At 41.8% G+C, this 27,690-nt stretch overlaps 1 protein-coding gene across 3 annotated transcripts in view; it reads left to right on the top strand.

The window, feature by feature from the left end:
• The first annotated feature begins 1,071 nt into the window (after nucleotides 1-1,071).
• The window catches only part of LOC149189806 (uncharacterized), a 458,516-nt gene continuing 431,897 nt past the window's right edge, over nucleotides 1,072-27,690 (top strand). For 2 of the 3 annotated variants that reach the window (XM_089411941.1, XM_089411942.1), the window contains exon 1: nucleotides 1,072-1,227. In XM_089411941.1, coding sequence (XP_089268067.1) covers nucleotides 1,191-1,227 — 37 coding nt within the window. In that variant the 5' untranslated portion in view covers nucleotides 1,072-1,190. The remainder of the gene's footprint in view (nucleotides 1,228-27,690) is intronic. The other variant, XM_089411940.1, reaches the window with a different exon arrangement.

Consider the following 27,690-nt stretch of genomic DNA (forward strand, 5'->3'; position numbering starts at 1 on the left):
GGCGGTGACATACTTCAAAACCACTACCATGAGCCAAGAAGGCGAGAACTCTGTTTACTATGATAAGAAGAAACAAACCTCTCAGGAGCAGTTAGCGTACAAACCATGAAAAATTATCAGAGAATCAACTATGTAAATTTGCTTTATTAGTAGGTCAATATGTTAGGCAGTACTCTAGAATAGCCTTAGAAATCTATGAATTTTTGAATATAAGCACAAGAGAAGGGACTGCGTTCCCAGCTCATTCTCAATGCTTAATTTCCATCTATGCTACAGTCGATTGTAATAGGAGCTTGCTCCATCCCAACTTTTGGTAATATATCCACTATCCGATCTTGTTAAAAAAAAAACATGTAAGAAAAATAATACAAACTTCTCACTTAAAAAATAATATGGAATGTATTATATAAAAATGCAAATATTTTTTTTAATGTACAAATCAATTTATAATAAAGAAAATAATATATAATAATTGATCAATAGGATTTTTTTTCTTAATGTTTTTTTATATTGGATTAAAAGATTTTTGACAAGTAATGATTAGTTTTTTCGTGGAATCATTAAGTGGTTGGCATAATGAGATGTTATCCCTTCCACTCAGTTTCAAATCTAATTGGAAACATTTTTGACCCCTTGCAATAAATCTAATTGGAAACATTTTTGACCCCTTGCGATATTGTGATAAGGCTGAAGGAACAACCTCCGGTGAAAAATAGCTTACCGACCATTGGAAATACTTTTGGTGTTATAGTGGCAACCCTTAAGTTTAATTTTCAACTTGCCCTTAGATTTATTCTTGAACCTTACCTAAATTACTCCAACAAGTAACCAAATTACTTAGTATTATAGTGACAACCCTTAGATTTAATTTTCAATTTGCTCTTAGATTTAATCTTAAACCTTACCTAAATTACTCCAACAAATTACTAATTCATTATAATATAAAAAAAATAAAATAAAAAAATTACCAATATTAATTATTCCAACCCATTACTAATTCCCTATTGTATAAGAAAAATAAATTAAAAAAATTACCCAAACAAAATGACTGCCGTCCCTTATCCGGACTTACATTTCCCGTCAACATGGTTAAGAGCGTCTCGTTATCCATTTGAGGGGCATGCGTATGGCAAATGAAGGAATAGGTATCAAATCCCCACATTTTTCTCCATTCACTTCTCCAAAATACAATGGTCAATCTTACTGTGGCTCGTCTTCCAGCAGCTGGTACGCTTCTTTACTGGAGTTTTAATTTTTTATTTTGCGTGAGCTGCTCTTCTATACTCCTTATCCTGCTCGAAAATCATGATTAGAGCCTGTGTAATTCACGGGTACATATAATTATTACTAGACTATTATAGCAATTCCTCAATGTTTATTTACCTCCTTCCAACGGGACTCTGAAATAATCGCAGAAAGACTCTGAAACTGCGTTGAATTGTAACTAACCCAGTACAGTTACTCATTTTATTATGAGCTCGGTATATACTGGTTCGTACTGTCAAGCTACGGGGATTCTCCTAGTTACATGGTGGCTAGCCACAGGGGTCCAAAAGTGCCACACCCGCAGAAATGTTTTGCTTAAATTGCCTAGGTTTCCTATAGCTAAAGTGCCATTTTGGCAACTTAGTTTTTTTGTTTTCCACATGTGTGTTCAAAATGTGTAATGTGGATTGTTACAGTTTGAAGAATTAAGTATTGAAGGCATTCCATGGCTGTAAGGAAGACAACTGCATTTTATTCAGAGGAAAACATGAGCAAGATTTGGTTTATCTTAAATGAAAGTGCTCCCAACCAATAAAACAAAGTAACCCCCAAAATTAAAATCTCAGGATTTTTGCGTGCACACAAAAAATTAAATGTCATGAATATATAATATGGCTGAAATCCTAAACGAATAGATCATGATGATTAAAAAATTGCAAGTAGCTTGTGTGGACCTCCTAAGCAACAGTGAGGATGTCGGTGCCTAATAGGCATGGTGTTGTGTTTGAGCCCGAACTTTGGAGAAAATGTAACCCTTCTACATGAATGGATCGGAGAAAATGAAGAAGTCGTCAATGTATTTTAGCATTTTCTCAGATTGATTCGGATTTAAACAGGAACGCAACAAATTACATATATAACCATAAATATAGAGATGCAGCAGAAATAATACTTCATTTCATTAATATAAAATATTGAAATATGCTTACAAATAGAAATTGAAATAAACTAGTTAGGGCGATGGTAGCTTATCCCTGAGAAGAGATGTGGCGGCTACATGCCTCTGAACTGTCTTACAATGAGGCTCGAAGACCTATTTATTGTTGAGAAACAATGAAAAACCCTAAACATCCAAAAACCTAACTCTAGGAGATGAAGCGCCAAACTATGGACCCTGTTTTGGGTAAATCGGTATATCAACTTCCTGGGGTCGTAACTTTGGCATACGATCTCCATTTGACGCGCAAAATACCTCGTTAGAAAGATCTATCCGAGGACTACAACTTTCGAGTGAACAATGTGGGTCCATTCCCAGTTTTCCCAAAAAACGTCGTTTAGGGCCTCAAAACGGCTTTGGAAGTTTAGGACCTGAAAAACTGCCAAAAATAGTAAATTGTGCTACAATTAAGGAAACTGGAAAATTGAAAGAGACAGTTGTGGGGGTCCAAGTGGGCTAGGTGGGTGGCCACCAACATCCACCTGGATCATAGATATTGTAATATTGATGGTGTTAGCAGGGTTTTCTAAACAACCTTCATAAGAACCTCAAAACTTATGTATACAAAGCTTGAGTCAGGAGCTCGGCTGGACTTTAATTGAATTGCCTGTTGAAATCAAATCTGAAATAATACACGAAAACACTAAATGTGAAGAATATGGAGGTAAATATACAAGAAAGGCAAGATCCTTCTAGAATTTTTATAAGCAAATATTGAAAGATTACAGAGTGTTCGTTCCTCAGCAGTTACATTACTTATGTATACAATTATATAAAATATTATTTCATACTCTAACTATTATTCTATCACAAACGCTAAATTATGTGATTGTGATGTGCAACTGTTCTTCCAACACTCCCTTTCAAGTTTCAACAGACATTCAGATTCACTAAATATTGACAAAATGAAAGTAGGACTTCAACACAACTCTTTTCAACAAAGAACTCTCCCCCTAAAAGTACCCACCACACCACCAAGAAGCTGATGAAGAAACCCATTTGAAACCATGTGCAACACTCACCTCCAACATACACGTTAACTAATTGTGCTCTAAGAATGATTTGCCATCTTTGCCCATGATCTTCTTGTGCACCAATATTTTCATGCTCCAAGATAGGTGTCGCATCTCTTCCATCACTAAAAATAGAAACCTATAGGTTGGTTCCATGACTTGAGTTCACGTAAGTGTAACCTCCTTTTGCACCCATCATAGTTTGTTTCTAATGCTTGGAGGCTACCGAATGTTAATGTTTTTGCAACATCAAGCAAACATTATCCCACAAGGTCATGCTGATTTGACTAGGGGAGAATGTACATTCATGTTAGTTTTTGTAGCATCGGATGATGTTCTAGTCTCGCCAGTTGTAAGGTTGCATAACCCAGAAAAGGTTTAAGGGAAATCCACCTAAAGATGCTTTAATTAAGTTAATTAATTAATAATTAAAATTTTCCTAAGTCTAACTTAGGAAAAATGATTAATTAACAAAAATTAATCGAGGAAGGTGAGATTTCTCTAGAAACTCATATGGATTGATTAGGAAATAATTTCAGCTATTGATTAAGTTTTAATCTTGGCCGTTGGAGTCCGACAATGAGATTATAAGAAGAAGTCGATGGGTAGATGGAGCTACACACTTGAGATCGATTTCCGTGGGCAGTTTGATTTTTCTAGAGAGTAACAACATTTTGCCAGAAGAGTTTGAGCCAGAGAAAGGAAACAAAGGTAAAGAGGGGCAAAGACAGTGAGTCTGGAGGAAGTCTTTCCAGATCCAAAGAGTCAACAACAAAAGGGTTGTATTTCCCAGAGAAGCTGCGCAGAGGCAGTGCAAATAGCTTCAGAGGGAGATCGATTTTGCTGAAGGGAAGGGTGATTCAGTTGCAGTTGGTTCGAAAATTCTCCAGGAGGCCAAGCGAATTCCTTCCAAAGGCAGAGTCAGCCAGGACGTCATTTTTCTAGCAGTTCCGGGGCTTAGCAAGTTAGATTCTGCATAAGCACTGCACAGAGGCTCACGTAGAGTCTATACGACTAGCTAGTTTTTCCAGTTGTCGGAGCTGGATTAGATGTGGTGTTGAGGTATTTGCCTCACAGATATTTTTGCTAGTTTATATCGCTGATTGAATTGCCAGTTGGGCATCCATAGATTGTACTCATAATTTCTCACTGTTGCTTAATAATAAAAACCCTCAGTTGCTGCACCGATTTTCCAAAGTTGGGTTTTCCGGGGACTTTTGTCCAAAATTAGCGATGTTATATTTTTGTGTGTGTGTGCTAGTATTTTCTCAGTTTCCAATTTGTTTGAACTGCAATATTTTTATTTGTGAAGATTGCAGTGTGATTAATTTGTTGTTGCCGTAGCAATAAACTTCATATTTAATTTACAGTTAGAAGAATGAATTCTAGTTGTTGCAATAGAATTTCAGTGGTGAAATTTTCACATGGTATCAGAGCGAATTTGATCAGACAGGAAGCTTAGAGGTGGAAGAAGAAATCATCCAGATTCAGAGGGAGTCTGGAAGATAGATTTCCAGATTTGCGCAGAGGTTGGCCAAACAGTTCGAACCGCTGAGCAGGGGGTTTAATTTTTTTCTAATGCATGTGGTGGGAAAAATTTGCGGAGCCCATTAGCAGTTCTAGCAAGCTGTAGTAAAGCCGGAAAGTAATTCTGGTGAAGCAGATCGATATTTTTTGTTGAGCAGATTCCTTGTTTGGGAGCAAAAGGTTTTTGCAGCAATTTTGCTAGAGTAGAATCAACGATGGGTGGAAGAGAAAGCGCACACACAGAGGGAATTTCTCTTAGAGGGTTTCTAGCCTAGAAATCCAAATTTTCAATTGTGGTCGGCAGTAGTTGCAAGCAAATTTTCTCACTCTAGAAGGGAGTGCGAATAACATATTCAACAGCTGAGCAGGTGGAAGAGGGAGTTTTCTGTTTCAGATTCAGAGATGGCCACAACTGGGCTTAGAGATCAGGATAGGTTGGAGGGAGCCTCCAACTATGTCATCTGGAAGGCTAGGATGTCCTTCCTGCTAGATGAATTTGGCCTGAAGACCTATGCAGAAAATGTTGTGGCAGTACCGACTGATGCAAATCAATAGAGAGAATACAAGAAAGAAATGGCCAAAGCGAAGTGGATGATCCTGGATGGATTCCGGTACCATATAGTCTCACATATATCTGGCATTAACACTGCCAAGGAGATGTGGGATGCTTTTGCTCAGCTATATCAGAATCCTTTCGAGCAACAAAAGATGTTCATGCAGAGAAGCTGAGAAACATGAGGATGTATAAGGATGAAAGCATAGATCTATTCCTCACCAGAATTCAGGAAATCCTGGATCAAATTTCAGTAGTTGGAGAGGCGCCTCAACCTATAGAGCTTGTGCATTTGGCCCTAAACAATGTCTTTGAGGAATGACAAATCTTTGTCCAAAGCATCTTGGGATGAGACACATTACTAGGATGGGACAGGATGTGGTCAGACTTGCAACAAGAGCCACTGAGGTGAGCTCTAGTAAAGAGCTCCATCGATGAAAGCAACTATAAGGGTTCAAAGGGTGAGAAGGAGGAGGAGAATGTGGCCCTTGCATAAAAGGGTCCCAGTTAGGGATAGGGGGAGAAGAAGAAGAAGAAGGACCTATCTAAGGTCAAGTGCTTCAGGTGTGGCGAGTTTAGCCACTACAGTACTTAGTGTCCTAAAAAAACGAAAGACAAACAAGATTAGGAAGACCAGGCGGCAGCATCCGCAGAGATAAACAAATTTTCCTCCAGGTTGGAGGAAGACTTTGCCATGTTTGCAGCTATACCTCCAGGAGTGAGGTGGGGCGATATGGAGTTATAGTCCCAGAGCAATGCAGAGGTTTGGGCAGGGTCCATTGAGGTGTCTTTCTCATGTATCATTACCTTACTATGGGGGCCCACAATGTTCAGTAGCAGGATGGATCAGTGTTAGTGATGCAATCAGATTCCGGGGTGATAGTTGTAGACTAGTTGTAGTCAGGTGCTGAGGAGTGCAGAGCAATGTTGACAACAGAGAAGGAGGCTCAATAACAGAGTTAGTAGCAGTGCAAATTCTTTAGTAGACAGCGCAGAGGCTAGTAGCAGTCAAATGCTCAGCAAACAGATATAAAACAAAGACAATTGATTCAGTATTTCAGATGCTTCTCAGTTGCAGTAGCAGCAACAACAGTTGAGAGGGAGTTTTAGTGTAGATGTAGAGTTTGCAGTAGTATAGCAGTGTCAACAACAACACAAATGCAACACCAGAGTTGTGCAGTGGCAAGCAGTCACATTGGTCAGACATCAACAGTGTGTACAGAGGGTGATGCAGAGACAAGACACCTTTCTCGCTAAGAGGGAGTGTTAGTTTTTGTAGCATCGTATGGTTTCTAGTCTCAATAGTTGTCAGAGAGGCTAAGAAACACTAGGACTCCATAACTCAAAAAATGTTTAAGGAAAATCCACCTAGAGATGCCTTAATTAAGTTAATGGCTTCCTTCATTTATACTTTTCTTGTTGAGATATCAATGACCGTGATCTAATCTCTAATCAACGGCTAATATTAAATTAGACTTGATCCTCGTCTCTTAGAATCTTCTCACCCATATTTTCATTAATACCCATTAATATTTTATTTTTTCTAAGTTTAGACTTAGGAACCCCATTAAAAATATTAATTATTTTATTTACTTAGGAACCCCATTAAAAATATTAATTATTTTAATAAAATACAATCTAGGTGGAATTTCACCAAACGATTTCTGGGTCTTGGAGATCTCATGTGTTCTAGCCCTTCCACAAAATTTCGGAGCTAGAGCACTTCCGATGCTACCCAAAAATCAATACTCCATCTTAACGAGGAATGTGTTATAGCAATACTTCCCAGCAAAAGTATCACACTGATCCGCGACATTGGTCCTCTGCGCTGCTGATGCTCGGCCTGCCGCCCTTCGTCCACTGCGCTGCTGCATCTGTACTGCAGTTACCTCTTAAGTACTGCACTATCTGTTTCTGCAACTGAAACAGATTCTCAATCATCCCCATCTTCTCTCTGAAATAAACAAACTTTGTTCTTCCTAGAGCCTTGGTGAGAATGTCTGCCACCTATTCTCCTGTCGGAGTGTACTATAATTGTATTGCACCTTGCTAGACACAGTGTTCGATAAAGTGACACCTAATGTCAATGTGCTTCGACCGATCATGAAAAACTGGATTCTTAGAGAGCTTGATGCAACTCTGATTATCACACAAAATGTTGGTCGCTTCCATCCTTCTCCTAAATAGATTCACAAGCAACTTTCTAAGCCATATGGCTTCACACGATGTTGTGCTAGCTGCCATATATTCAGCTTCAGCTGAGCTCAGAGCTACGGACTTTTGTTTCCTACTACACCAGGAGGTCATTCCTGATCCAATGTTGAAATAGTACCCAGTGGTACTTTTCCAATCTACTGAACTTCTAGCCCAATCTGCGTCAATGAACCCACTCAGTCTGATATCATTGCCTCAGGGGTACATTAATCCATGCTCAACTGTTCCTCTTATATATCTGAAAACATGCTTGGCTGCTACGTAGTGTGCCCTCTTCGGTTCCACCAAGAACTGACTGAGGGTGTTGACAGCGTAACAAATGTCTGGCCTGGTATTGACTAGATACATCAGGGACCCTATGAGCTGCCTGTACAAGGTGGGATCTACTTCTTTATCTTCAGACGCATCAATCTTCTTCCAGTTGGTAATCATTGGAGTAGCCATGGGTCTACAGTCCTGCATTCTGAACCTTTTTAAAATTTCTGTAGCGTATCTCCCTTGTCCAAGGAAAATTTCACCCTTCTGCTGCCAAACTTCCAACCCCAGAAAATAATGCATCTATCCCAAATCCTTCATGTCAAATTCTGTAGCTAGGTTTTCCTTGCAATCTTTGATGAGCCTAGATGAACCTGTCAGAAAAAGGTCATCCACATATAACACCAAAATTAGAGGCTCATTCTCTACAGTCAGATAGTAGAGGTTGGGATCTGCGTCACTCTTGACGAATCCCATCTTCTGCAAGTAACCATCAATTCGACCGTACCATGCTCTAGGCGCTTGTTTAAGCCCATACAAGGCTTTCTTCAACCTACATACATGAGTTTTCTTCTCATGTGTCTCAAAACCCTCTGGTTGTTCAATGTATACTTCTTCTATCACCCCGTTCAAGAACGCAGTCTTGACGTCCATTTGGTGAATCTCCCACCCCATCTGTGCTGTAAGGGATACCACAGATCTAATAGAAGTATACCTGGTTACTGGAGTGAAGGTTTCTTCGTAGTCTATCCCTTCCTTCTGAACATACCCCTTAGCCACGACCCTGGCTTTGTATTTTTCCACACTGCCATCTGCAGCATATCTGACCTTGTAGATCCATCTCGAACCTATAGTTGATCTGTCCTGAGGTCTAGGTACCATTTCCCAGACATTGTTGGTCATTATGGAATTATATTCCTCCACCATAGCATCTACCCATGCTTGATGCTGAACGACCTCCTGAAAAATAGAGGGTTCTCCAACTTGAGCCACCAAAGCTTGGTATCTATCTGGTTGTCTACAGTCCCTTTTCTCGTTCCTAAGAGCTCCAATGAAATCCTGTGCATCCCGTAGTATCTATCGAAGTTCCCAACTCGTTCTTCCACTGGTAGTGGGTGGATCTATTTGCTCCTCCTCCTGAGATTCCATCTGCTGTGATGCTTTTCGATTCTTGTGCCTTGGAGAAATACTGGTGTTGGTTTCTGCTGGTCGAAGTGGCTGGACCAATGGATCATCCTTTCACTGCTCTTCGGAAGGCATTTCTCGGGATTTCCTAAAAGCTCTGTCCTCCATGAACTTTACATCCCATCGTACTACGATCTTTCTATTGCCCGGAAGGTAGATTCTATATGCCTTAGCATTCTCGCTATATCCCACAAGATATCCTTTTTCTGCAGTTTGATCCAACTTCTTCCTCTTTTCTTCAGGTATATGGCAGTATGCCAAGCTCCCAAATATTCTGAAATGACTCACTTCAGGCTTCTTGCCGGTGAAGACACTCTCCAGAGTAATCTTACCTAATACCTGTGAGGAGTCTTGTTTTGAACATATACTGCTGTGTTGCATGCTTCTGCCCATAAAAAATTGGGCATATCCTCATCATACAACATTGCCTTCATTGCTTCAACAATAGTTCTGTTCTTCCTCTCTGCTACTCCATTCTGCTCCGGATTATATGGAGCTGTCCATTCTCTTTTGATGCCTTCTCTTGCGCAGAACTCAGTGAAGTCTTTATCAATATATTCTCCACCATTGTCTGAGCGCAACACTTTGATCCTTTTCCTTATCAGATTCTCAACCAGAGCTTTAAACTCTTTGAATCGATAAAAAACCTCATCCTTGGTTTTTAGAAAGTAGATCCAAGTCTTCTTGGAATGGTCATCAATGAAGGTGATGAAGTATTCGGCACCACTAAGAGCTTTTGTGGACATGGGTCCACAGATATCTGAGTGTATTAATCCCAGAACACTCTTTGCCCTATTGTTACTTCTAGAATAAGCCGCTTTGGCGTACTTGCGCAGTATGCAACCTTTGCATACATCGTCTCGTTTGGTACTTAATTCTGGAAATCCTGTGATTGTTCCTCTGAGAATTCTTAGAGCCCATGGTGTAAGTGCCCCATCCTTCTTGTTGGCATTATGAGACAAGTGTTGTCCTTGATGGCAAATCACACAAATGATAAATTATAGTGCAGAAAAGTTATTTTCAAGTTCACGCACTTTTATGCAGAGAAAAGTTTCTTTCATATAGAGGAAAGTTCACGCACTTTCATGCAGAGAAAAGTTTCTTTCATGTAGAGAAAAGTTCACGCACTTTCATGTAGAGAAAAGTTTCATTCATGTAGAGAAAAGTTCACACACTTTCATGCAGAGAAAAGTTTCTTTCATATAGAGAAAATATCACGCACTTTCATGGTTGGTTCATGGTATTAGTCCGACAGTTTTTGATCCTATGGTTTTGGTCCGTGGTATTGCATCCAAAAGTGTTGATCCCAAGTATTGGGTCCATGGTATTGAATTGTTATGGTTTTTGGTCCGTGGTATTGTGAAAGGCCTAAGGCTATAAAAAGGAAAGGAGATCATTTAGCTGCACACTTATGGGTTGAATATCTTAAGGTGAGCTAGATCTGAAATACTTGTGATCGGTTGGTGAGTGATAGCTAGATCTGAGTGATAACTAGATTTGAATGGGTCGAGATCTCCATGGCGCATGATCAGATCTGTAGATATGATAGTCTGGGGTATGCTTGAAGACTGAAAAACTATATATACTCGCAGGACCGCAGGTGCGACGTAGTGCAGGTGCGGATACCCGCAGAGCAGAAAAGTGTGCAGGTGCGGATCTAGCCGCAGGACCACAGGAGCGACACGGTGCAGGTGCGGATACCCGCAGAGCAGAAGAGTGCGCAGGTGCGGATACCCGCAGATAAGAAGACTGTGCAGGTGCGGATACTCGCATATCAGAAAGCAGCACAGGCGCGGATGTTCGCAAATGTCTTTTGGTGAAGTTGCGGACCCTGCTTGAAATTTGTTTTAACTGCCTTTGACTATTCTGCAGGGTTCTGGGTTCATAATTGATGTCTGGTTACTGGTATTGAGTTCTGATAACAGCATGATTATGTTTAGCTTCAGTATTGATGGTTGAATGGATCAAGTTCTTAATGACTTATCTTTATGTGATCTGATGGACTAGATCTGGTTGCTAACTCACATATTATCCTTGTATATGTATTGATCTGGTGATTGGGTGATTCAGAAGATTGATTGATTATGTGCTTCAATGATATTAATGGGTCCAGTATGAAAATTGGATGAAACGTGGCCTTTCAGATTATGTGTTGTGCTTCAGGAGTATCCAGTATGAAAATGTATGAAACGTGGTACCTGGAGGAGAGAAGATTGTAGGCCGGCACCTACGTACTAGTATCTTAGCTAGTACAAGAGCTAAGGGGGTGGTAGCTCCCTTCCAGTAGCAGTTGAAAACTTTGGAGCATTGTAGCAGGTAGCAGCCTGCGTACTAGTAAATGGATCGGCTAGTACAAGAACTATGGGGGTTGTAGCTCCCTTCCAGGAGAGACTGGAGAACGAGAGAGGGTTGTAGCTCTCTGCAGGTAGTAGCCTGCGTACTGGTAAAGGACTGCACTAGTATAGAACTTTTGTAAAAGGATTTTCTTATTAAGAAGAAGATTGAGATGACTTGCAGCAGGTGGTTTTCTCCCACATTGGGTTTCCACCTTATATCATGGTGTTCATGTGTGTGGCTTATGTGTGATGATCTGTTCTATTTTACTGCACCTGTTTACTGTTAATATGGTTAATAATGTTCTAATGCACTCATTGAAGATCAATTAACTGAATCATAAGTTTACTGAATATACGCGGGTATTCTTAACTGAAGCAGCATATATGAATTAGAGTATGGAAATGAAAAAGTTTTATTGACTTAATAATACTGATTCACCCCCCCCCTCTCAGTATTATTTCCAACAATTGGTATCAGAGCAGGTCCTTTTGTAGAAGCTTGATCGCTTGAAGGAGATCCGTGGAACAATGGGAAAGAAGCTTAAGAAGAAAGCGCCTAAGCAGAAGAAGACATCTCAGAAGAACTATGACAGTGGGAGAATCGATTGGGGATTATGTGGAAGAAGCACTTCAGATTCAAAATCATTTCAGAATGAAGATGAACTATCAGGTGTGAATTTGTTATCCTCTGATGTTCCAGCTATCTATCCATTTGGAAAAGATGAAAGTGATAGCGACAATAACTGAATTTGCTTTTATGGGTGAGCAAGAAAGATATCAAATAGAGGCAGAATTTAAAAGGCTTACAGACAAAATTAGAGATCAACAAGATCTATTGAACAAAAGGGAATGTGTCTTCAAAGAAGAAGCTGCCAAACTAAAAGCTCAACTAGAGGAAGGAAACAAGGTAAGGAAGTTATTCAAGGACAAATATCAAAAGTTGCAGGATGAAGTAAAATCACTAAGAGATGAAGTCAATGAAAGAAGCACAACCATCAAGAAACTCAGAGATAGATCCAGTTACTATGAAAGTCTTGAAGCCACGATCCGCTCGCTAAAAGAAGATCTTGAAGAATCAAAGAAGCAGAATAAAGAACTACTCCAAGCTCATGAAAATGAAGTTCTTGAACTAAGACGTCAGTTGGAAGAAGAAAGAAATGCTGAAGAAAACGTGAAGAAGCAGTATCTTGAAAAGGAAGAGCAACATCAAGTTGAGGTAAATATTCTAAAAGATAAATTAGAAGAAAAGGATAAAGTTTAAACTGTTACGATTTCAAGATAGTACTAAAGTCTTGGATGATATTCTTAATAGTCAAAGGTTTCCTGCTATCAAAACTGGTCTTGGTTTTCATGAATCTATTGAAGGTGAATCTAGTTCACAAAGTAAGACAAGGGACTCGACTGCAAAATCTGAAATGCTCAATAAGGAGATGAAAGGTCAATCTCATCATCAACCAAGGAAAGAAATTCTTCAAAGAAAATCTTTTACTCCTCCTATGAATAATGTTGAATGTTATGTATGTCATAATCTTGGACATGTTGCAGCCAGATGTAGAAGAAGAAGGTTTCAAGACCATCATGCAGAAAGATCATCACATTCAAGGTACTTTAATGGATATTGCTTTGCTTGCAATATGTTTGGTCACAGAGCTGTTGATTGCTATAGAAGAAATATGAGACATGTAAGATGTTACACATGTAACAAGCTTGGACATATAGCTAACGAATGTAGGAACAAAGTATGGGCACCATACCAAAAGGAGAAAACATCATCATCACACTTGAAGATGTGGAAGAAGAAAGAAGTACAGTCAGAAAGAGGCGGCACAGCACAACATACAGACATAACAGAATCAGAGGGAGATGGAAGTGTAAAACTTCAGTGTCCTAAATCTCATATGCAAGTTTCTTAAAGAGAAGTCACGTGTATACGCGAGTTGGTTATGGCATAGTCGCGTATATGATTGTTTGAGGAAAGGCAGTAGGGACAGGTTCAGGAAAAGGATCAGTTATGATTCGGTTTATTATTTGCGTTGTTACAATTTGCTGATGATGTGTGGAAATGACTTGATGGTTAGAAGTGTTTTGTTTCTAACTTGATAATGATGATGTCTTGATACTTCTTGCTGATATGCATGATCAGATCTGACAGTAAACAAGATGGCACAGGTTTAGGGGGAGCATATACTTTTAATGCATTGTTGGCATTATGGTTAATAGTCCTTGGTGATGATGCTTATATGGATAAATGATTCATCTTGCTATGATATGGTTATGAGTTGTTCAGATGATTCTTGGGGTTACATAGTTGATATTTAGATCAGATTTGTGGTTGATTCTCTAATGGTGCTTACATGGTGATCTTCATAAGGATAAGGAGAAGTACATAGCTTGAATTCACATTTTCTTTACTTGATGATGAGTCACTCATATGCTGTTGTCGTCATATGCATAAAGATCATATATTACAGTTATGATGCCGGATTCCTATTGTTCTTGGCACATTTATGGATGAGGATTGTTGGCTGGATACATGGATGATTATTCAAAGCTGCATTGTTGGAGACATGATGATGATGAGTTCTTACCTATATGATGATAGGTTGTTTCATACATATGTTGATTGATGCAGATATTCCCAATTGATGATACTTGGTCCATGCAGATCTGGATGGCTATGGTGTTTCTCACATATGATAGAATGATTCTATATATACAAAATTCTGTTCAAAAGGATGAGTTGATACGGACATACCTTGATGATTCATGCACTAATACAAGTTGTTGGTCTAGTTGCTGTTGACAGATGCTATGGAGCAGATCATACAGTGTCGTTGCTGATGTTTATCATGATCTTATTTAGGTGTTTGGTCTCTGTTATAAATGTCATGTATATCATTCGATGTAAAGGTCATATCAAGACTCATGATGTAATAGTGTGTCTCTATCTATTGTAGTCATTTGATGAGATCTCTTCAGGTCATGTAACGGCCTATGTTGGTTTCCCCACTATGCCTGGGATGAATGATGTTATTCTCTTATGTTATCATATGTAAACTTTTGGTATATCACCATTGTGATGGGAGATAGATGTATGTATGAGTCTTTGGTGATAGGAAGGTCATTCTCTTATGTTATCATATGTAAACTCTTGGTATATCACCATTGTGATGGGAGATAGATGTATGTATGAGTCTTTGGTGATAGGAAGGTCATTTATGATGTATAGAGTCATGTTCTTCTTGTAGAACATCTTTTTGCAGACCTTGCTTACAGTCAGGGGGAGCATGAACAAACATATTTTAGCAGAGCAGAGATTTCAGCATGTTCTCAGAAAGAGCATGGACAGATTGGCACTCCATGGCATATACAAAGGGGGAGCTCATTCAGAGATTTCAGTAGGTACTCAGGGGGAGTATGGACAGCAAAGGAAGAGAATATCTTGGTCCGCCCTTTGCCCTTGATGTCAAAGGGGGAGAGTGATTTGGTATTGTTGCCATCAAGTCCAAAGGGGGAGATTGTTGGCATTATGATGCATGTGTTGTACTTGATGGCAACCAACTCGTAGAAGATCAACTCACTTATATATATCTAGATGAATCTACGGAAGAGATATCAGATGTGACAGAATGCATGGGATGTCGGACAACTCAAAGGAATCAGATGACAGTTCTCAGTATGACAAGTTAGCTTTGCCATCAAGTCCAAAGGGGGAGATTGTTGGCATTATGAGACAAGTGTTGTCCTTGATGGCAAATCACACAGATGATAAATTATAGTGCAGCAAAGTTATTTTCAAGTTCACGCACTTTCATGCAGAGAAAAGTTTCTTTCATATAGAGGAAAGTTCACGCACTTTCATGTAGAGAAAAGTTTCTTTCATGTAGAGAAAAGTTCACGCACTTTCATGCAGAGAAAAGTTTCATTCATGTAGAGAAAAGTTCACGCACTTTCATGCAGAGAAAAGTTTCTTTCATATAGAGAAAAGATCACGCACTTTCATGGTTGGTTCATGGTATTAGTCCGACAGTTTTTGATCCTATGGTTTTGGTCCGTGGTATTGCATCCAAAAGTGTTGATCCCAAGTATTGGGTCCATGGTATTGAATTGTTATGGTTTTTGGTCCGTGGTATTGTGAAAGGCCTAAGGCTATAAAAAGGAAAGGAGATCATTTGGCTGCACACTTATGGGTTGAATATCTTAAGGTGAGCTAGATCTGAAATACTTGTGATCGGTTGGTGAGTGATAGCTAGATCTGAATGGGTTGAGATCTCCATGGCGCATGATCAGATCTGTAGATCTGATAGTCTGGGGTATGCTTGAAGACTGAAAAACTATCTATACCCGCAGGACCGCAGGTGCGACGTAGTGCAGGTGCGGATACCCGCAGAGCAGAAGAGTGTGCAGGTGCGGATCTAGCCGCAGGACCGCAGGAGCGACACGGTGCAGGTGCGGATACCCGCAAAGCAGAAGAGTGCGCAGGTGCGGATGTAGCTGCAGGACCGCAGGTGCTACACGGTGTAGGTGCGGATACCCGCAGATAAGAAGACTGTGCAGGTGCGGATACCTGCAAATAAGAAGACTGTGCAGGTGCGGATACCCGCATATCAGAAAGCAGCACAGGCGCGGATGTTCACAGATGTCTTTTGGTGAAGTTGCGGACCCTGCTTGAAATTTGTTTTAACTGCCTTTGACTATTCTGCAGGGTTCTGGGTTCATAATTGATGTCTGGTTACTGGTATTGAGTTCTGATAACATCATGATTATGTTTAGCTTCAGTATTGATGGTTGAATGGATCAAGTTCTTAATGACTTATCCTCATGTGATCTGATAGACTAGATCTGGTTGCTAACTCACATATTATCCTTGTATATGTATTGATCTGGTGATTGGGTGATTCAGAAGATTGATTGATTATGTGCTTCAATGATATTAATGGGTCCAGTATGAAAATTGGATGAAACGTGGCCTTTCAGATTATGTGTTGTGCTTCAGGAGTATCCAGTATGAAAATGTATGAAACGTGGTACCTGGAGGAGAGAAGATTGTAGGCCGGCGCCTACGTACTAGTATCTTAGCTAGTACAAGAGCTAAGGGGGTGGTAGCTCCCTTCCAGTAGCAGTTGAAAACTTTGGAGCATTGTAGCAGGTAGCAGCCTGCGTACTAGTAAATGGATCGGCTAGTACAAGAACTATGGGGGTTGTAGCTCCCTTCCAGGAGAGACTGGAGAACGAGAGAGGGTTGTAGCTCTCTGCAGGTAGTAGCCTGTGTACTGGTAAAAGACTGCACTAGTATAGAACTTTTGTAAAAGGATTTTCTTATTAAGAAGAAGATTGAGATGACTTGCAGCAGGTGGTTTTCTCCCACATTGGGTTTCCACCTTATATCATGGTGTTCATGTGTGTGGCTTATGTGTGATGATCTGTTCTATTTTACTGCACCTGTTTATTGTTAATATGGTTAATAATGTTCTAATGCACTCATTGAAGATCAATTAACTGAATCATAAGTTTACTGAATATACGCGGGTATTCTTAACTGAAGCAGCATATATGAATTAGAGTATGGAAATGAAAAAGTTTTATTGACTTAATAATACTAATTCACCCCCCCCCCCCTTCAGTATTATTTCCAACACTTCTGTGCCATAGTTCATTCAAATCCTTTTCCCCACTGCTGCCTATCAGTGCCATTGGAGATTCTAGCTGTAACTTATACAGTCTGTTACTTTTGACTCCAATTTGGGCCTTCTTCTTCCAACTCGGATGTTTGACATATACTTTCTTCCCAATGAAGTAAACATCATAGCCCTTGTTCTGTAACTGAGATACAGAGAGTAAGTTCATTCCCAATCCAGGCACATGCAACACATTGGTAGCTCAAAGCCAATCCCCTACTTCTGTTTGAAAAACTACAGTACCTCTTCCTACGGGGGTACATTTTGACTTATTTCCCATGGTGATTTGGAAGTTCATCTGTTCTTCTTGATAGCTCGAGAAACATTCTCGTATTCTCGTCATGTGCACAGAAGCCTCGCTATCAATATACCAAACCTCAGAGGAAGCAAAACTTGACAAGCAAGCGACTTCTTCTTCCAGTTTGGAAGCCAACACAGAACTGTCGTGATCCATTATATTCTTCGTGCTTTCCTCTTTCCCGGGAGAACTGCGTGAGTCCTTTTGAGTTGCTGCTCTAGCATCATGTTCACGACTCATTGCAGATTCTCTAATCCTGTTGCCTGATCTCAACTCCGATACCATGTGAAAATTTCTAACATGAAATTCTACTGCAGTAACTAATTTATTTCTCCTACTTATTTTCCACAATAAGTTATTTACAAAACCCTTCAGTAAACATCAAAGTAAATTCTACTGTAGTTGTCACATAATAGCATAGAGAAAAGAACAGTGAAATACAAGCACAAGAATCAATCACATCAACACAGTTGTTTTTGGACAATAGTCCCCGGAAAAACCCAATGCAGGAAAACCGATGCAACAAATGAGGGTTTATTTATTATTCTTCAGTAACGATCTCTTTACAAGGAATGATTTGTAGAACATAGAGAAACCTTTGTGAAAACAACTGAGATAATTTTCCTCCACCCTTTGGAGAAATTTTGACACCTAAGAGACCCTCCAACCTCCACTGTGTCACCTCTGATTCATCTTTGCATGAGGACTGCGTCCCTTGCTGTGCTGCCTCTTTGAGCTGACCCTTTGCGCTGTCCCTCTGATGCACTGTGTCCCCTCCTCCTCAGTCTCTGACTGATTCTGATACCCTCCTCTTCCTTCACCCTGCAACTCTTCCTTTGAAATCGAAATCTTACTTCTTGAGAATCGATTTCTGTCGGTTATTGAGTATTTACCCGGTGTATCTCCAAATGACTCTCAAGCCTTCATTTATACTTTTTCTGTTGAGATATCAACGGTCGTGATCTAATCTCTAATCAACGACTAAGATTAAAATTATACTTGATCCTCGTCTCTTAGAAGCTTTTCAACCATATTTTCATTAATACCCATTAATATTTTAATTTTCCTTAGTTTAGACTTAGGAACTCCATTAAAAATATTAATTATTTTAATAAAATACAATCCAGGTGTAATTTCACCAAACGATTTCTGGGTCTTGGAGATCTCATGTGTTTTAGCCCCTCCACAAAATTTCGGAGCTAGAGCACATCCGATGCTACCCAAAAATCCACAGCTACTTGTACTATGTGACGTTCATTGGCGATTTCTCCCAAAAGACTTGGATCTACTTCATGACGACCTAGGATGAGGTCTTCAACAAGTTCCAGTAGTTCAGGGCTCAGGTAGAGAACTTGATAGGGAAGAAGATCAAGTTTTTGAGGTCAAATAATGGAGGAGAGTATACTTCTAGGGACTTCAATGATTTCTACAAGGAGGCAGGGAACAAGAGGGAGTGGATAGTTCCTTACAACCCTTAGCAGAATTCGGTTGCAAAAAAGAAGAACAAGTTCATTGTGGAGGCTTTGAAGGCGATGATTCATGATTAGGTTCTACTCATGTTCTTATGGGCAGAGGCATCCTACACAATTGTATATGTTTAGAACAGGATTTCTCATCGGAAATTGGAGGACAAGACTCTTGAGGAGGCATTCACAAGGGTGAAGCCAGAGGTTAGTCATTTGAGGATCTTTGGTTGTCCATTATACATTCACATGCCCAAGGAGAAGAGGAGGAAGTTAGAACCTTATGGGAATAAGGGTACTATTGTGCGATATAGCGAGACTTCGAAGGCCTACAACATCTACATTCTAGGACAACATCGGATTGAGGTTAGTCAGGATGTTACTTTTGATAAAGAGGTAGCCTTTAGGAGGTCTAGAGAGTTCCGCATGGAGATTGATAGTGAGTAGCAGGAGGCTCTGAAGGATGCAGGTACAGGACTTTCTATTCTAGTTGATCATCCTTCAAAATATCAGGAGGAGTTAGTGGAGCCAGCAGAGCCAGTAGATCTACCTAGAGATGTTGTTGTGACCGGGAAGAGGCCGACATGGCTTTTTGACCCTGTGCAGGATGCAAAGAGGCATGCGACTGCCAGGGATACTTTAAGGGAGAGCAGACGACAATAAAGGTTCTTGAATTATATGGCATTGATGAGCCACATCATTGATCCAAAGCCTTCCATTTATGAGGAGGCAGTAGGCCAGCAGTGCCATGATGGAGGTGTTGGAATTTCTAAGTCTATCCGTCAGAAATTCTTCCTGTACTACCTGATTTATTTCTTCCTACTTGTCAGTTACTTAACAAGTTATTTACCATGTAAATACTGAAAATAAATACAAGTACAGTATCAACACATACAGATCATCAACTGAAAGAAACAAGCACACAAGTGACAGTTATTTTTGGACTAATGTCCCCGAAAAAACCCAATGCGGGAAAACCGGTGTAGCTATCAGAGGGTTTTATTATTAAGCAGTTTCATAATACAATCTGGGTGCCAGAAATGGCTCACCCAACAGAGAATGCCCTCAGCAGTAGTACCTCTCAGTTGGAGACAAATATTCCGGCTAAATCACCAGAGGAACGATCCCACAGCAACACTGCAGCACTTCTGCTGCTCTCTGTCACTCTGATAGGGACTGTGTCACCCTATCCAGCTCTCCAGCTCCAATCTGCCCCACGAAATCTCCCAGTGTCAGCCTCTAGGGTCTGCATCAGCCTCTCTGGCCCAGTGTCAGCCTATTTGGCCCAACGTCAACCTCTTGGGGCTCTGCGTCAGCCTTTGTAGCCTCTGCGTCTCCCACACTGGCCCTCCTCAGGCTTTGCGCAACTCTTGGCTGCCTCTGCGTGGCCTCTGACTGCCTCTGTGTGGCCTCTAGCTGGCTCTGCGTCAACCCTCTCCCGGCTTCTGCGCTGATGCTCTCGGTACTATCTCTGCCTCTCTGCTACTGTATTCATTGGGACTGGCCCTCCTCAGTTTTTGCGCAACTCCTAGCTGCCTTTGCGTGGCCTCTGGCTGCCTCTATGTGACCTCTACCTGGCTTTGCGGTAACCCTCTCCCGGATTCTGCGCTGATGCTCCCGGTACTATTTCTGCCTCTCTGCTACTGTATTCACTGCCCCTCAGTTGCAACTCTGATCACTCCTTCGATTTCCTCAGCAAGCCCTGCCCCAGAAAATCGAATTCTTCATCAACTCAATGTGTTCTCCAACTAACCCTCAAGCCTCTTCTTATACTTTTCTCGTTGACAATTCAACGGCTGAGATTAAGTCCCAATACAACAGCTCAGATTAGATCTGGATTGATCCATGACTTTTGGACCATTCTAACTCAGTTTTATATTAATTCACATTAATATTTTATTTTTCCTAAGTTTAGACTTAGGGACTCCATTAAAAATATTAATTATTTTAATATCTTCCAAACTATTTAGATTTTGCCCAAACCATTTCTGGGTCTTGGAGATCTCATGTGCTTTAGCCTCTCCACCAATTTTTAAGGCTAGAGCACATCCGATGTTACCTCAAATCAACACTCCCTCTTGGCGAGGACTGTGCTCTAGTAATACTCCTCACTGAGTATCACCTTGATCATCCGGCATTGGTCCCTGTGCTGATGCTAGGCTTGCTGCCCAACATCCTCTGCACTGTTGCATCTGTATGACAGCGCCCTCTCATCATGCTGCTCATAGCACTGCCACTGCTAACTGCTGCACTACAACTTAGTTACTGAGAAGTAAGTAACTGATCTCCCAACTCTGACATCTCTGTCAGGCTAGAAACACTCTCGATGCTGAAGCTCCCTCTGTCGCTGACAAGTTCTCCCTCTCTGACCTCTGCGCTGTTGCAACAACTCTATGCCTCTCGCACTGCTGCCTCATGCTGTCCTGGGACTCCTGCACTGTAGCTCTCTCTGTCGCTCCATCCGCATTCGTCTCTATCGACATTCGCCAGTCCTGCTACTCTTCTTTGGGGCTCCTGTAGCAAGGTATAATCCAAGAGGTTGGGTACCTCGAGGATCCTGCCCCTCATCGCCTGTAGTCCGTCTAACTATAGCTCGATGTCTCCCCACCTCTTCTCTCAAGGTGCATGAGCACTCATGGCACAATCATCATTAGTCTCCACTTCCTTCTTCGCCTTAGCCGGTGCAGCCTTTGTCTCAGAAGCCTCTCCCTTGCTCTTCTTCCTAGGACACTGGTTCGCATAGTGGTCCAGTTCCCCACAATGGAAGCACTTGACCTTAGAGAGGTCCTTCTTCTTTCTTTTCTCCTGCTTTCCCGTAGATGCGAGAGCTGCATCCTCCTCTTCCTCCTTCTTGATTCTGACCCCCTTGCCGCTGCTTCTCGCCTTGGTTAGCCTTCTGATCTCTTCTTGACGAAGAGCCGCCCACAGTTCCTCCCAATATAGAAGGCTCGTCCTGCCCAGTATGCTCTGGACAAATACCTCCTAATCCTCTAAGATTGCGTTCAATGTGGTCCTCACCATCAGTTCCTCATCCAGTGTGGCCCCTATGGAAGTTCGCTGATCATGGATCTCCTTCAATCCACCAAGGAAGACATCTATCTGCTCTCCCTTCTGTATCTGATATGACCGCAGCTGGTTTTCAAGTAACATCCTCCTTTGCACAGAAGTATGTTGGTACAATTTCTTCAGCCCGCCCCCCCCCACATCTCATTTGCTATCTCCTTCTCGACAATGTGTGGCACCACATGATCCTTGACACCATCAAGGATGATGCACTTTGCCCTGGCCATTGCCTCCTTGTAATTGTCATTTTCAGTTGGGTCAACCGGGATCGCTATCGTTTTCAAGGCGAAGTGTTTGATGCGATACCTGTCTAGAATGGACAAGATCCTGGCCTTCCAAACTACGAAGTTTGAAGCTCCATCCAGTCTATCCTGATCTCTTAGCCCATTCACTGCCATTTCGCTACTCCTCTTTCGACTCTTTCAAGTCTCTCTACTTCTTGTCTGGAAGTTCTCGGTTTGACTCCCTCTGAGCCTCAAATTCCCTTCCGGAAATCCCTCTGCCAATCCTCGACAGCAACTCCCTCCTCCTTGGTCTTTCCCTGTTAGGTATTGTTCTGAGCATAGTACCCCACCAGCGTCGCTCCGCAACTTACCCATAGCCTCCTATGCCCCAGCAGTCTAAAGGTTAGAGCCTCTAGGCTCTGCGCAATCCCGACACCAGCACAATCTGCACCTCTTGGCCACAGCGTCGATCCTTCCTGGTTGAGAAAGATGACGGGCACTGCATAGGTCAGGGCTGCTCCTCTCTGCCTCAGTGCTAGTCCTCCTCCTGGTTAGAATTGGTGACGCATGCTCTCTGCGTCACCCCTTTCTTGCTGCTTTCTGCTAGGAACAACTTCTGTCACTCAGGACAACTGTTTCTGCTGCTGCTGCTCTGCTCGGCTGATGCCTTCAATTATCCTGTGATCTGCAACCACGCTCTGATACCATGTTGGAATTTCTAAGTCTATCCGTCAGAAATTCTTCCTGTACTATCTGATTTATTTCTTCCTACTTGTTTAGTTACTTAACAAGTTATTTACCATGTAAATACTGAAAATAAATACAAGTACAGTATCAACACATATAGATCATCAATTGAAAGAAACAAGCACACAAGTGACACAGTTATTTTTGGACTAATGTCCCCGGAAAAACCCAATGCGGGAAAACCGGTGCAACTATCAGAGGGTTTTATTATTAAGCAGTTTCAGAATACAATCTGGGTGCCAGAAATGGCTCACCCAATAGAGAATGCCCTCGACAGTAGTACCTATCAGTTGGAGACAAATATTCCGGCTAAATCACCGGAGGAATGATCCCACAACAACACTGCAGCACTTCTCCTACTTTCTGTCACTCTGATAGGGACTGCGTCACCCTATCCAGCTCTCCAGCTCCAATCTGCCCCACGAAATCTCCTAGCGTCAGCCTCTAGGGTCTGTGTCAGCCTCTTTGGCCCAGTGTCAGCCTATTTGGCCCAGCGTCAGCCTCTCGGGGCTCTGCGTCAGCCTCTGGAGCCTCTGCATCTCCCACATTGGCCCTCCTTAGGCTCTGCGCAGCTCCTGGCTGCCTTTGCGTGGCCTCTGGCTGCCTCTGCGTGGCCTCTAGCTGGCTCTACGTCAACCCTCTCCCGGCTTCTGCGCTAATGCTCCCGGTACTATCTCTGCCTCTCTGCTATTGTATTCACTGCTCCTCAGCTACAACTCTGATCACTCCTTCTATTTCCTCAGCAAGCCCTGCCCCAGCAAATCGAATTCTTGGTCAACTCAATGTTTTCTCCAACTAACCCTCAAGCCTCTTCTTATACTTTTCTCGTTGACAATTCAACGACCGAGATTAAGTCCCTAATCAACGACTCATATTAGATCTGGCTTGATCCATGACTTTTGGACCATTCTAACTCTGTTTTATATTAATTCAAATTAATATTTTATTTTCCCTAAGTTTAGACTTAGGGACTCCATTAAAAATATTAATTATTTTAATATCTCCCAAACTGGTTAGATTCTGCCCAAACCATTCTGGGTCTTGGAGATCTCATGTGCTTTAGCCTCTCCACCAATTTCCAAGGCTAGAGCACATCTGATGCTACCCCAAATCCACAAGAGGAGTATCAGTCCATCATGAAGAATGATGTGTGGGAGATAGTTCTGAGACCTGAAGGGAAGTTAGTAGCGGCTTCCAAGTGGATCTATAAGATCAAGCATGCAACAAATGGTAGCGTCGAGAAGTATAAAGTGAGGTTTGTGGCGAGAGGGTTCTCCCAGAGAGAGGGAGTAGATTATGAGGAGACTTTTACTCCAGTCACCAGGTACACTTCTATTAGGACTATTGTTTCTCTTGCTTTAGTTATGGGTTGGAGGTTACATCAGATGGATGTAAAGACCGCATTCCTCAATGGTGTAATTGAGGAGGAAGTGTACATAGAGCAACCTCAGGGCTTTAAGGTACATGGGAAGGAGTCCCATGTCTGTAGATTGAAGAAGGCTTTATGTGGGCTCAAGTAGGTACCAAGGGCATGGTATATCAGGATTAATGGATACTTGATGATTTTGAGCTTCGACAAGAGTGATACGGATCTTGACATTTACTTCATGGTTTTTGATGGCGATCCTTTGATTTTGGTGTTGTATGTTGATGATCTGTTCCTTACTGGGGCAGAGAGGCTCATTATTGGGTGCAAGAGGGAGTTGGCCTCAGAGTTCGAGATGAAGGATCTTGGCTTGATGCATTATTTCTTGGGATTGGAGGTGTGGCAGAGATCAGATGAGATCTTCCTCGGACAAGGGAAGTACATTGTTCAGATCTTGAGGAGATTTGGTATGATGGACTGCAAGTCCATGGCTACACCTATGGTGACCAATTTGAAGAAGCTAAGTGATTCTGCTTCAAATTCAGATTTGGTGGATCCCATGATGTACAGGCAGTTGATTGGATCCTTGATGTACTTGGTTAACACTAGGCAAATATTTGCTTTGTAGTGAATACCCTCAGCCATTATATGGCTGAGCTAAGGCATGTGCATTGGATTGCAGCGAAGCATGTGTTGAGGTACTTGCGTGGTACAGTTGGATATGGTTTGAGATATGTCTCAAGTGGTAAAGTGAGGCTGTAGGGATATACTGATTCAGATTGGGCCGGGAATGCAGAGGACAAAAAGAGCACCTCGGGGTGCTGCTTCAGCTTGGGATGAACTATGGTATCCTGTTTAGTAGGAAACAAACTTCTGTTGCAGTTACTACATCGGAGGTAGAGTATATCATAGCTAGTGCTGCAAGTCAAGAAGCAGTGTGGCTTCAGAAGCTACTTGCAGGACTATTTGATCAGGAACTAGAGATGACCTTGATACATTGTGATAATCAAAGTTGTGTTAAGCTTTCAGAGAATCCAGTATTTCATGACAGGTCAAAGCACATTGAGATCAAATATCACTTCATCTGAGACATGGTGTAGAAGGGGTAGTGAAGCTCCAGTACATATCCATAGACAAGTAGATTGCGGATATTCTCACTAGGCCTTTGTACAAGGGGAAGTTTGTATACTTTAGAGACAAGTTTGGTATGATTCAAAATGTCTCTCTTGGCGAGAGGGAGTGTTGATGTTTTTGCAGCATTTGACAGACATTCTCCGACGGGATCATGCTGATTTAACTAGGGGAGAATGATACATTCACTAATTGTGCCATGCTGATTTGGCTAGGGGTGAATGGCCTAGGGGAAGACATCCTCCCATGGGGTAATGTTGATTTGACTAGGGGAGAATGATACATTCACCCATGGGGACATCCCAGGGCTGCGAGGGAGCCCCCCCCCGGCTCCACTCTCGAAGCACGCTCTGAGTGGGAGCGCATCAGGAGCGCCCCCGGGAGTGCACTCCCTAAAAACAATTTCTCTCCCTGCCAATTCGAGAGCAATAGAGGGAGCTATTGAAGACTCGAAACAAGAATTTTTGAGTGGGGCAAACTAATATTGAAGCCTATGGCCCTAGTATTGAGATGCAATTCTTGGTAATGTTAAATTCTTAAAGTAAAAGTGACATTTTCCTTTATCTTTCATTTTCATCCTTTTACGTAATTTTTTAACATTACAATGACATGACTCAGGATGTTTGAGAGTGGTTTTGACCTCATTGGATTTCATATGGAGAATTTAGAATTTTAGATCTCACTCAAAATCCAGCAGACTTATCAGTTTTTCAGGATTTCAGGATTCAGGGGATTGCAATGTTTACATTGGATTTTGTCATGTACTAGCATATGGAGCTTGTATATAATCAAGAGCACCAAGCCCTCTATGTGGGGGAGACTCTCAATAATCAATAGCACCTAGGGTACTAGGGTATGGAACTTTTATTTAATCAAGAGAACCAAGGTTGTTTGTGTTGGAATTTCTAAGTCTGACATGCTAGAAACCCTTCATGCACTTTACTGATTTATTCCTACCTACTTGTTCTGTTAATTAACAAGTTATTTACCATGTAAATACTGGAAATAAATACAAGTACATGCTCAACACATTACAGATCATCAATTGAAGGAAATAGAAACAAGCACACAAGTGACACCGTTGTATTTGGACTAATGTCCTTGGAAAAACCCAATGCGGGAAAACCGGTGCAACTATCTGAGGGTTTGATTTATTAAGCAGTTTCAGAATAGAATCTGGGTGCCAAATCCGGCATACCCAACAGAGAAAAATCTCGACAATAGTACCTCTCTACTCGGAAGCGGATATTTCGGCTGAAACCCCAAGTAAACACTTTGGCAGATCCACAACTCCAATCTGCCCCATGAAACCCCAGCGTCAGCCTCTAGGGACTGCGTCAGTCTCTCTCTGGCCCAGCGTTAGCCCAGCGTCAGCCGAGCATCACTCTGGCTTGGCCTGCGTCAGCTCTCTGCGTCACCCACGCTAGCCCTCTGAGGCACTATGCAGCTCCTGGCTGCCTCTACGTGAGCCCTGGTTGGCTCTGCGTGAACCCTTGGCTGCTTCTGCGTCCCTCTCTTCGGCTACTGCGCTGATCCTCCTAGTGCTATCTCTGCCTCTCTGCTTTTGTATTCATTGCTCCTCAGCTGCAACTCTGATCACTCTCTCAACTTTCTCAACAAACCCAGCCTTAGAAAGTCGAAATCTTGATCTCTTGGTGTGTTCTCCAAGTGACCCTCAAGCATCCTCTTATACTTTTCTCATTGACAAATCAACGGCTGAGATTAAGTCCCTAATCAACAGCTAAGATTAGATTTGGCTTGATCCATGACTTTTGGACCCTTCTAACATAATTTTATATTAATATACATTAATATTTTATTTTCCCTAAGTTTAGACTTAGGGACTCCATTAAAAATATTAATTATTTTAATATCTCCCAAACTGTTTAGAATCTGCTCAAACCATTTCTGGGTATTGGAGATCTCATGTGCCTTAGCCTCTCCACCAATTTTCATGGCTAGAGCACATCCGATGCTACCCCAATTCAACGCTCCCTCTTAGTGAGGATTGTGCTCTAGCAATACTCCTCACTGAGTATCACCCTGATCATCCGACATCGGTCCTTGTGCTGATACTAGGCCTGCTGTCCATCATCTGCACTGCTGCATCCTGTACTGCTACCCATGGCCCTGTGACTGCCACTGCTGCATCCGTACTGCAACTTCCACTGCATCCGTGTTGCTGCCCATGGCCCTGCCACTGCCACTGCTGCATCTGCACTGCAACCCCTCTCATCATGCTGCATCGTGTTGCCCATAGCACTACCACTGCTAACTGCTGCACTGCAACTCAGTTACTAAGAAGTAACTGATCTCCCAACTCTGACATCTCCGTCACTCTAGAAACACTCATGATGTTGAAGCTCCCTTTCTAACCTCTACGCTGCTGCAACAACTCTGTGCATCTCGCACCGTTGCACACCTCTCTATGCCA

Source organism: Pinus tabuliformis, chromosome 3_1 (assembly GCF_031772625.1).
Source record: "Pinus tabuliformis cultivar Carrire ecotype Pingquan chromosome 3_1, CPIR1, whole genome shotgun sequence".
Taxonomy (NCBI): Eukaryota; Viridiplantae; Streptophyta; class Pinopsida; order Pinales; family Pinaceae; genus Pinus; species Pinus tabuliformis.